The sequence below is a fragment of the Vespa crabro genome, chromosome 11 (assembly GCF_910589235.1).
Source record: "Vespa crabro chromosome 11, iyVesCrab1.2, whole genome shotgun sequence".
Lineage (NCBI taxonomy): Eukaryota > Metazoa > Arthropoda > Insecta > Hymenoptera > Vespidae > Vespa > Vespa crabro.
The window spans coordinates 2,467,130-2,479,408 of NC_060965.1; the positions used below are offsets into that span (position 1 = coordinate 2,467,130).

Sequence of the window (12,279 nt, forward strand, 5' to 3'; positions counted from 1 at the left end):
AGAGAGAGAGAGAGAGAGAGAGAGAGAGAGAGAAAGTCTTCTTCGTTAATTCACAGGAAGTTGTTTACGCTCGGAAAGAATTCACTGCGACAGTAAAAGCGAGACATAACGCCAGTGGTAATTCTTTCATGACGGAGGAAAGCGGGGCGGTCTATTCGCGTGGATTCGCTAGAAGCAAATAACGTAAGGAATGCACCAGTAGTATACGTACGCTCTCTCGCATCCAACGTAATCGCGTTACGAGTTGCGGTAACGACGAGCATCATTCTTCTTAACGTCCCACTGTACGGAGACAGCCAAACGAGCACGCTTCGGTGATTTTTATACAAGATACGATGTAGCTTGGTAAACCTAAAAGAGCGAAAGGAAAAGAGAAAGAGAAAGAGAAAGAGAGAGAGAGAGAGAGAGAGAGAGAGAGAGAGAGAGAGAGAGATGAGGAGACAAAATGAAGCTCTCTGGAAGCGTTATGTAGCTATTATACTGACTGCGAAAAACATTAGAGTGTATTTATATAATCTTTCTCCATCCGTCACTTCATATTCTATTTCATTTATAATACTTAACGGAGACTTATATTCTCGAAGAAGTTATAACAAAATGTTTCTTTTCTTTTGAAAATTTTTCCTCGAGTTTATTAATGCAATACTGTTGACACAATTTTAATACCGAGAAATGAAACACAAATGGAATAATCGGAATTAATTAAAATGAAAGTATGAAGGAAAGAAATGAAAAAGAAAAATAGAAAAGGAAAAAGAAAAAAAAAGAAAAAGGAGGAAAAGGAGAAAGAAGTTGAGATAGAAGTTGGTCCTCTTTTGAAACGTTACGAAGAACCAGGGTAGAATTTAGTCAAGACTGTATAAGGATATTCATTCAGCCTTGTAGTTGCAATGAAAAAAAGAAGAGAAAGAAAAAGAAAAAGAAACAGAAAAAGAAACAGAAAAAGAGAAAAAAGAAAAGAGAAGATAAAAAAAAAAGAAAATAGCTCTTTATGAAAACTTATCAAGCAAAGAAGACGAGTCGAGCTTGTTCTGAGCTTAGGGGTTAGGAGTACATTGCCGGTCCTACGAAGAAGATCGTAAGGCAAAAGAGTAGGAAAAAAGAAAAGTTGCGAATAGAGTTGCGGACGGCTTGGTGTTTACTCGGTGAGAAGTTTTGGAGCAGCCGGCTGCTTCGTTACCGGGCCGCAACTCCACTTACAAGTAATTAGACTAACAAGCCTCCAGCCCTGAGCGAATCTTGTCTGATGATTCGGTAACCTGTCTGTCGTATTAATCGTGGTGTCGTGAATGCTGATATTATTTCAACATTAGATTTCTTTTTTCTATTTTCTTCTTCTTCTTCTTTTTTTTTTTTTCTTTTTTTTTTTTAATCACCAAAAAAATAACATGCGACATCCGAATATCAACATGTAGAAACGCACAATTGACGATCAAAGACAATATACAATCTCGTCGGAGAAGAAAATTCAATTAAAATTTTAATGTAAGATCATATCATTAAGATAATGAATAATTGATTAGAAAAGGCAAAGTAATACTCGCAAGTTAATTAGATGGTTGTCAAATCGGAAGTCGTATGCTAACTAGAGTTATGAAGGATTCACGTGGTTGATAGCTTTAAATTTACTACATATTCAAGATCAACAACTTTGAGAATATGTCTGAAAGGAAGAACGAGAGATAGAGAGAGAGAGAGAAAGAGAGAGAGAGAGAGAGAAATAGAGAGAGAGAAATAGAGAGAGAGAGAGAGAGAGAGAGAGAAGCAGAGGCATATACTAGTTGTACCAAGCAAGCACGCTACGTACGATCGCTTCATAGACGATGCATGGATCTATATAACGTGGCAAAATGCGCCACGTTATAACAACGTGCCGCGGGCGATTTGTAAAATTTATCTCACCACAACGAGGCAGTACCGGCCTCGGTGAGATAGTGGCTTCCTGCAAGAGAATCTGGGCTAACCTATCCGAGAGGGTGATTGTTTCGTGGCGAAAGCTCATGTTGCCAAAAGCATCCCTGTGTAATCTTTGACCGACGCTATTAACGAGACTCCCTCGTTTGTAGCTATCGCGCGGCATATTTTGTGGATTTAAGGCTTTAACGGATCTCCAAAAAGCGACCGACTGGGCGAATTGTAATCGAAACGGCTTATGACTCTCCATCGTTTTTATTCCAGGTTGTTGCTTTTCGTTTTTTTTTTTTTTCCTTCGTTTTTTATGGTCCTTTTTTTCGTTAGTTCGTTTTTGTTATTTTTTTTTTTTCAGAGGGATTTCATCTTTTTCCTCCCTTCTATATATTCTTCCGACCCATAACGAAACGAGACATTCTCGTCGATATATCGATTAGTTTGTTCCCATTTTATGACAGAATCGGAGGAAAATACGTTTCGCTTTAAATGATAACGATTCTATCTTGTATGGGTAAGTGCCAAGTGACGATCAGCAGGTGGTGGAAGGCATGCTTAATTCAAGCATACCCAATACAGAAGGGATTTGAATCAGCGTTCAACCAAAATTGATCGCTTATCCAAGCGATTAAGACTAACATTTCGGATACAACGTATTTGTAATAAACAGGATATTCAATGGAAACTTCAGTTATTATCTTATTGATATCTATATAATATATTGAATATAAAAATGTCGCAATTGATATATGCATATTAAATATAATTGTAATATTTGTAATACGGCAAAAAAAAAATAAAGTAAAAATAAAATAAAAGAATTTTTTTAAAAGATCTCATGATTATTACTCGACTATCCTTCGAGGTTAATTACGATATCACTCAACGAGGTCAGAATTGTCATCCTGAAGCGAATATTCCTCTGAAAGGATCACGATAAATTATCCTTTATAGTAGGCTTAAGTAAACATCATGTTATCATAGTGTAAAGCCGCATTGCAATTCTGTATTATGTCGAAAGTTAATCCTGCCATTGGCGATTTCAAAATCCTCCTTGACTTCTTCGTCCTGAATGTGTGTATTTCTCGATGGGCTGTGGTTTCAAATCGTGCTCTGAATTCGTAATCATCAACGAATGGTAAGGTTTTCACACGATTAGATCACGATTCTCCGTTAGTCAATAAACCATCGTGACACATCGGAATGAAACACGTACTAAAATTCTCTATTCAAATTGAACCTTAACAAGTTCAATCGGATTACCAATTTCAAATAAAACTTTGACGACGAAACGATCTAATTTTAATCAGGACAATTTAATATTTGGACCTATAGCCTGATAAAATGCGATCGTTCGTAATTATTTTTTTTTTCTTTTTCCTTTTCTTTTCTTAACAACGCGTTGGTATCGCATAAAGTAAAATAGAACTTTCCAACGACGTTAGAAAATTGATCGTTACGTTTGACGATGTGTTGAGCTTGAAAAAGCCAATATGACTTCTTAATGCATGAATTTTAAGCCGCTTACGTGATAAACTCATAATCATGAAACCAAAACTTAAGCTTGAAACAATAGTCCTTGTCTCATATTCTCATGTCGGTATTTTCGTTATTTTGTTAAATGTTTTCCTCTCTTTCTTCAAGATGGTGAAAAGGTGCGCGAGAGAGAAAGAGATTTAACAGGGAATAAGACGATTACGACTTAGCTTAGCACCTTCAACGCTTAAATCCTTACGGTACGATACTTCCATCTTTGCTTCTCCTATATCCTTTCTTAACCCGTCAAACTTTACAACGATACCATGCCAGGAAATCTCGAGTCTGTAGATGCATCAATCATTTATGATCTAGATAAAATATGTACGTATAATCCAAAGACGTAATCAGCTGAGCATACGAAAACGAAGAGAATAACGTTAACGAGACTGAACGTAAGCGAGAAATTCATAGATAATGCAAAATCCTCATTTTAGTTCTTTTTGTAATTACTTTTCTTAACAGTCTGTCGAACAAGTTGTTTACAAAGAAAAGAATTTTGTTTCAAATGGAAGAGGAAAATAAAATATACATTATTTCATGTAAAATTAAATATAGCATACTTAATGATCTGCCCTTAGTTTCGTAGAAAAATTAATATTGATTCTAAAGTAGTAAAAAAAAAAAAAAAGAAAAAAGAAATGTAGATCCCGTTAAAACTTATTGCGATCGACTATATTCATAATTCTGTTCATAATATAGTTATGTATAAATAAATCACTTGGTTTCTTTTAAAAGTAATTTGAAATTTTGTTAATATGAAAGATCGAACAATTGAAATATTATATTGTTTTTCTTTCTTTTTTTTGCGGTACGTACATTTTCACTCATTATATTCATCCCTCGATTGATCTCTCTCGTCGTTTCCACTTCATTGGTTATCTCCAAAGATTCCCTCAGGGTGATTCCTCATGTCCGAGAGGGTTCGCAAGATATTATTGGCTGACCGGACCACATCAAGTCGAAGAGAAATCATCCATTCATCCGTCAGATCGGATAAGTTTAACAGGGCCGATCAGGAAAGTCGGTCAAGTATTTCTACGATATCTATATTTGTGATCATCACAGAAAACAGTCATCATCAAAGCTAATAACCAAACGAGAATCCTATTAAAATTTCTGGGCCAATTTCGACTTATTATTTTACGACAATAACCTTTTCAATAGAATTCCGTCGTCGGATATAACAGAACACGACGAATTATTACGGGACACAATCCTTCGTATGTAGAATCAATTAAAATTGTCCGAAATCGATGAAATAACCTGTGTGGATAAAGGGATTTGAGATTTAACAATAAAATCCTCCCATCGAATTATTTTAATTGATTCGTATTTTCAAGAGAAGATAATAAAATTTTACGATTCATTCAAGTATCAATCTCACACGCTCGTAATTGGTATTGGCCCATCAATATAATTTTTAATTGTTTTAGACTTCTTATCTGAGAGGGACATTATTCGAAGATCACAAAGATCCAGAATGTAATGGAAGACGAAGAAAGGGCTAATGCACTATAATCGTATTAAAGCTGATGAATACTCGCCGGACTTGACCCCTGTCAGCATCATGAATGATTCAGTGAGCGGACTCTGGCTGACGGGTCATTATTGTTGTAACGGGAAGGTATGAATTTTCTATGATGCTACAGTGTTATATAGCTACGTCGAATTTGATATTTTGTTATTCCATTCAACTCTCGAAATAATCATATCCCAAAATCCTGTTCAAATTATTTCTTTGAATTTCATAATTCTTTTGTCTTTTAATTTGCTTTTCAAATACGCCGAAGCATACCTATAATATTACCTCTCTCTCTCTCTCTCTCTCTCTCTATATATATATATATATATATATATATATATCCATATAATATATATAATATACATATATATATATAACGGTGGGATACACCGGCACAGTTAAACGCTGCGCAGGTAGTCCATTCCCCGGCGCAGCTAGCAACTGTGCAGAAACCCCCGACCCCTTGGGTATATAGGCCCGCCCCGTCTAAGTAGCTACGCCCCCTAGGGTATTTAGCCCCGCCCGTAGGTATTTATCCACGCCCTCTAGTGTAGTTAGCCCTGCCCCTAGGTAGTTAATCACACCCTCTAGGTAGTTAACCACACCCACTATGGTACTTAGCCCCGCCCTCTAGGTGGTTAACCACGCCCACTATGGTACATGGTCATGCCCTCTATGTAGTAAACCACGCCCACTATGGTGCTTAGCTCCGCCCACTATAGTAGTTAGTCACGCCCTCTAGGTAGTTAACCACGCCCACTATGGTACTTAGCCATACCCTCTAGGTAGTTATTCACGCCCCCTAGGTACTTAGTCCCTCCCCCTAGGGTATTTATCCCCGCCCCCATTTAGTTTGGTCACGCCTCCTGGGAAGTTAGTCCCGCTCCCTCTAGGTTAGCTCCTTCGTAGTTATATATATTTATCATTATTATATACATATATATATATATATATATATATATATGTCATAAAAAATGAAAGAGAAATCATGAAACTTTTAAAACGGTCTAGCATATTTATATGTTCTCAGGTGAACTATTAAAGACGATGTAGCAATATTCCTTTATGAGTTCTTAAATAAACTGCTAAACCAAAATAAGTATCTAATCTTGTACCTATCGATAAGAATGATTGTAAACGATCTTTAAGTATCTCGTTCAATTTTACCGAACTCGTTATTGTGAATCACGAGGTATCGTGCTAAGCAACGATGTTTCAGCTTCATTTGATTTTATTGGGATCTTCCATCGATGCTTTCTATATCTTTGGAAAGGAAGAAAGAACGTTAAGGGGGTTACTTTAGGTCACGTTATCGTTATGATTCAAGGAAGAGAAAGAGTAAGCAAGAAAAAGGATGGAGAGAGAAAGAGAGAGAGGAAAGAGATGCCGTATTTCGATCGTTTTTGGATGAACGGAGTTTTACTTTTATTCCACAGGGAATTTTTACAGGATGTTATTCCTATCTAAAGAAAAAGGGAGGGGGGAGGGAAGGCCTTCTCCATTCTCGTTCCAGAAAATTTCTATTATAAGTCTCTCAGGTGAGTTGATTGGATCGATCATTCGAGTACAACCTCCTTTTTTCAAAAGGTGGACCGGATATAAGAGGGTCAATTGTGAAAGAAGGTGAATGGCTAGCAAGATTTATAGATATGATCGAAACAGCATATAAGTATATACGCTATCATATATGTATATTATATCTACATATATATTATATATAAATACACACAGAGAGGAATATATATATACATATATATATATATATATATATATATATATATATATATATATGTATATATATATATATATATGTATATATATGATGGCTTAGATTTCGTTTCGAGACGAGCTTATGTGAACGACGAATGGCACCAATTTTAGCGTGCCTCTCATGAAACTTCCAATGTACAGGATGGATGAAACTTTATGAAATTCATGAGAGGACGTTACTTGTGCTTGTGCTGGTGCTAGGGCTAGTGTGTGTGCGCGCTCGCGCCCGCGTTCACTCTCTCGTTCAACGTCCGAAGAGTGGCCGAACGGACGTGTATATTTTCACGGGAAAATGGGCGCGCGACGCGACACCGGAAAGTTTTCCACGGATTTTTCTATAAACGACGGACGGACCCTTTCGCCTCGCCATTTATAGATTTTTATGCTAAGCTATTCTATCGCCTCTATTCGGCCGTCCATCCACCGACCAACGGATCTACCATATCGAAGCGTCGAGAGTGACGAGGGTGGTAGGTTTTTCAAACTCAAGAGAGATAGAGATAAAAAAAGAACTTTCTCATAGAATACGAAGCAAGGTGAAAGGATGGCAAGAAAGTGATGCGTAGAAAAGGGAACAGTGAATTGGTACGCAAGAAAAATATATATGTATAGATATAGAGAAAGAAAGAGAGGGAGAGAGAGTTACAAGGACCAAAATAAAGATGTCTAAAGCAAACAACGAATTCAACGAGACATATAGGAAAGTTGAAGAATAATCGAAAAATTTGTATGTGAAAACAAAAAAAATAAGGGACACATTTTCTAAGAAAAGAGAAGAAGAAGAAAAAAGGAAAGAATAATCTTATAAATTCATCGAGTCCAAATGATAATAATAATAATAATAATAATAATAATGATAATAATAATAATAATGAAGAACAAAAGAAAAAGACAAGGAAGGTAAAAAGGTAAGAGATAAACTGCTGAAAATATATCTTACTTACAGCTAACAGCTAACGCGTTTCAACCTATTCAGTTTTATTGCGACATTATCCTTGACGAAGGGCTTGCCCTGAAAGCATACGATCATTTAATTAGATTTGTAGATTTAACAGTCATAAAGCTCTTAATGTGGAATTCTATGGTAACTGTTATGGCTTTCCAATTAGTTGAAACAATTTATTAACATTTTCTCTAATTAAACGAGAGATGGAAATAAAATGGAGAAAAAGAAAAGACGAAGAGAAAACAAAAGAAAAAGAAAAAAATACAGGAGAGATGGGAAAATACAGATGAGAAATACAGATTTACTTTTTGATTGACTCTTAGAGAAACGATTTGTCACATTTGCTTTACCATTGCAATTCCATATGTACATTTTGACAACGATCGATCAGCCAATAGAACTTATTTATCGTTTTTCTGGTTAAGCAGATAACTTCGGATAAAGACTTGGGCATATATTTATCTTATGGAAGCGGCAATAAAATACAATCCAAGCTCGTCTATCTGCCATAGTCTTTTCTCTCTCTCTCTCTCTCTCCTTCTCTATCTCTTTCTCTTTCTCTTTCTCTCCTTACCCTAGTTCCTTTTTGTATACGTAAGTCTACGCTTTTTCCGCGGTTATATACCCAGCTTGGAAATTTGTCTGCGTCTCTCAGTGAGAAAACAAGAATAGAAAGTGGTAGTACAGGTAGGAGGAAAAGGATGGGGAATTCGGGGCTGAGCCTGGGAACTGGAACTTTGGCAATTGGGGTGGCGGGGGAGGGTGGGGGGAGGATAAAGAAAGAGAAAGATGTATATACGCCTCAGCATAAAGGCATATCTATCCGAGCGAAAGACAAAAGCTGTTGGAAGTCCGTGGAAATTGCCTTTTGTTGCAAATTCGATGCCCCTCGGTTTCCCCGTCCTATCTCCGCCTGATTCCCGTTCTACCCCCTCAACCATCGTCACCAACAACCCACACTATGACATTAACATACCGAAAAAGCGGCTTCTAACAACTGCCATGGTTGCTGCATTCATCGTTTCTCGTACCTTTTGCTTTCGTTTCGTCCTTAGAAAATTAGCTGGCTGTTTGTCATAACCGTCTTTTCGTCTTAAAGTCTTGAACTACTGGAAATGTGAAAAGCGTTTCTCTGTTCTCTGTTTGGCTATTTTTATAAGGAACTTAACCGACGTGAAAAGAGAATGGAAAGAGAGAGAGAGAGAGAGAGAGAGAGAGAGAGAGAGAGAAAGATAAAAAGAAAGAGTGAATGTATTGAAATCAGCCGGAGGGTATGAAAAATGGTCGGGATAAGGAAGAGGACAATCGGATTGTGAACGTATATAAAAGAAAATAAGAGCGAAAGGTATTGATAAAAAACTTATTGATTTAGTACGGCCACGTAGAGTAACACGGAAGGGAACTAGTTCATTCTGTTTTATAAAAGAAAAGTGAAAAATAAATAAATAAATAAATAAATAAATGAATAGATAAAAATATAAACAACAAAAGAAAGAGGTAAAAAGATTTAATAAATGTACGAGTCTCTGAGGAAGGTAGCAACATGAACATAATAATTAGGATCTATGGAAACAAACGCGAACGTTAAAACTCTTACTTTATAAATAATCAACTTAAAATATTATTTTGCATAAAGCTTACTATTGTTTCTAAGTAAACATTTTCATCGTAGTACACGAATTAATAATTTAAAGGAATCTTCAAAGGAAAATGTATTTCTGTTCATGGGGTTTTCCATTATATATATATATATATATATATATATATATATATAAATATTCATGCTAACAATAAACTGATAAATATTGATTTTCCTAGTCTGAAGTGTACCAATGAAATTTTCCTCAATTCCGTAACGTTTCATCCGACATGGCAAACGACGTAACAATCAACAAGACGTCCCACTGAATTTGCTACTCTCCGTTAGCCAGACTTCGTTATTTATTTAAGCCGTTACGCATCGAGAATGAGTTTCACGTTCGACAAAGCCCGTCGGATCGTCGATACGCAAGGTATAAAAAAAAAAAGGAGGTATAAAAAAAAAAAGGAGGAAAAAAAAAAGAAGAAAAAATCAACCAAGGGGGCGGTGAGTCGATGGTAGAGAAAATGGGGAGGGCCGGGGGAAGAAGGGTGATGGGAAGAGGGAGGTTGAGAGAGACATTACTAAAGAATATCGTGAGTGCGCATGCGCGTGTAGATGTACGCATTTCCAAGGCTAGACAGGCTTGTCAATTTACTTAAAGGCAATGTAGAAACGTAAGGCGGAAGCAATAAATGTCGACCCTTTGAACGAAAGCGTCGAAAGCACATACTCGTCGCGAAAGAAAACGCGGAAATGCGTTTCGTTTTCCGTTTGCGTTATCTTTCTCTGTTATCCATTTCTTCTCTACCAGATTATAAAAAAGCCAAAGCGAAGAACGAATCGATTCTTTTGTTGTTATTGTCATTTCCAAAAATGCATATATATATATATATATATATATATATATATTGCATTGTAAAGGGACGGAGGAAATCGAAAGTTAATTATAATTTTGCAAAATGAAATTTAAAATGAATTCGAGTAAGGTGTAATAACTGACTATTTCTCTCTACAGTAACACACACATAGATCGATAACTTTCTCGTTCGTATATGATATGCACGTTTATTAGAAATACCATAACTGACCACAACAGATTCCACCCATGAAAGGACGCTAGAAAATCAGTAGAGGAAGCCATATGAATAACTTTCCAAAATTCCTCGAGCCATTATTATCCCATGCCTTTAGACGTTCTTCTTTTATACCCTGAGGGGATTTCTACGTAATCATAGACAGACACATAGAAAAGACAGATAGTGCTTGGTACTATAGAGAAAGGGACAGAAGATATCTAAACAGACAGACAGACTATAGACAGACATACAGACAGATAGACAGACAGACAGACAGACAGATAGAAAGACATAGAGACGGTTGGTCGGTTGGTCGTTCGAATGGACGAATGGTAGAGAAAGAGGATTGTTGAGGTAGGGGACATCAAGCTATCGTAGTACAACAATCCCAGTCGTGTTTTCTGGGTCGGTTGCACCCAGGATTGCGGTTCCCAGGGTGCATTGTTTCTGCGAAATACGAGTGCAGAAGGAGCGAAAATTATACCCACCTCCCCCGTCTACCCTTCCTCATCGTCCCCTTACCCACAGAAATGCTTTATTCCCAGCGTTGGCTGACGTTTCCCTTGGCTGGCTGCGCCATCGCATTCGCGCGCACCTTCCATCCCATCTTTTCAACGTCTCTCGCTTTCCTGTTTATTTCATCCAAGGGAGAAAGAAAGAGAGAGAGAGAGAGAGAGAAAGGGAAAGAGAAAAAGAGAGAGGAAGTGTGTTGGAATAGCGACGACGAGGTCATTTGCCCTCTTACACGTCGAGCTATAAAGATTACCAGCCCAGTGATTTAACGTCGAGTCCGAGGTGCGACCGCACGAGATGCTTGAGAAAAACGACGCAGTCGTAGAGAGTTGAAAGGGTGGAAACGTGGTGGAAGACAAGAGAGAAACAAGAGGGATGAGACTTGGCTGGATAGATCGCTTTCTCGAGTTTCGTGTCACGCGACAGGGTATAAGGCGACACAAAGGAAATTCGAGAACAAAAGTATGAAAGAAAAGTAGTGATATAGTATTGCATTAATGTAATAGAAATTTCTTTTGATATATCCTTGAATCAATTTAATAATGATAGACATTGTAATGATCTCTTGGAACGTACTTACGATATATTTAATATTATACGATATATACGATACATACGTATATTACATCATCACTTTATCATGAAAGATTAAATTACATGAAAAGGGGAAGAGATAGGATTTAAAAACAAAAAGAATACCAGACAGACGGCCTGAATTATCTGACAAAGGTATTGGATTAGTCCGCATTGCATCAAATGTGAATTATTTCAAAGGGGAAAAGCAACATTTATTTTCATCTAACCAGGACAAATAAAAGTTTGATACAAAAATGGAAAAACTTTGTGTGTGTATGTGTCTCTATGTGTGCGTGTGTGCGTGCGTGCGTGCATGCATCAAAGTTCGTACACCGTCTTAAAGTTAAGAGAAAAGATAAAAAAAGAAAAAAGGAAAATAAAGAAAAGAGAAATAGTTCGCGTGTGAAGAACGAGAAGAACGAATTAACACGAGCCAAAGCGAACCGAAAAAGGAACTCTAACTTTAGGAGGAAGAGAAAGAGAAAGAGAAAGAGAGGTTGAAAGGTAGAGAGAGAGAGAGAGAGAGAGAGAGAGAGAGAAAGAGAAAGAGAAGAAAGAAAAAGAGATAGAACGTCGCGTGGCACGACTTCGCGGAAGTGCCCCTGTTCTTGTCTCTTTGAGATCTCGAGACACGCGGCCCTCCCTTGCCCTCTTGCTAAGTGACTCTTTCTTTCCTTTCGCTTACTCTTGCCTTTTCTGTTGCCGTCCTCAACGTCTTAGCTTCTCACCAACTTGGCCCGTCGTTCGGTCGATATTCGGTACGAACGTAGACACGACTTGGTTTGGCCAACTTGTTCGACAAGAACTTTCTAGCTGTCGGTGTAAGTTGAAAACTTGTTTCCAGTGC

General features: G+C 37.3%; 1 protein-coding gene across 4 annotated transcripts in view; it reads right to left on the reverse strand.

Moving 5' to 3' along the window:
• LOC124428079 (discoidin domain-containing receptor 2-like) overlaps positions 1 to 12,279 on the reverse strand; it is a 159,859-nt gene that overhangs the window by 115,466 nt on the left and 32,114 nt on the right. Inside the window, exon 1 of one of the 4 annotated variants that reach the window (XM_046971689.1) lies at positions 212 to 4,007. The exons of 1 other annotated variant lie outside the window; for it this stretch is intronic. In XM_046971689.1, the coding sequence (XP_046827645.1) occupies positions 212 to 223 (12 nt within the window). In that variant the 5' untranslated portion in view covers positions 224 to 4,007. Of the gene's footprint in view, positions 1 to 211; positions 4,008 to 7,683; positions 7,752 to 12,279 lie in introns of those variants that run through there. 2 more of the 4 variants (XM_046971687.1, XM_046971686.1) reach the window with 2 other exon arrangements.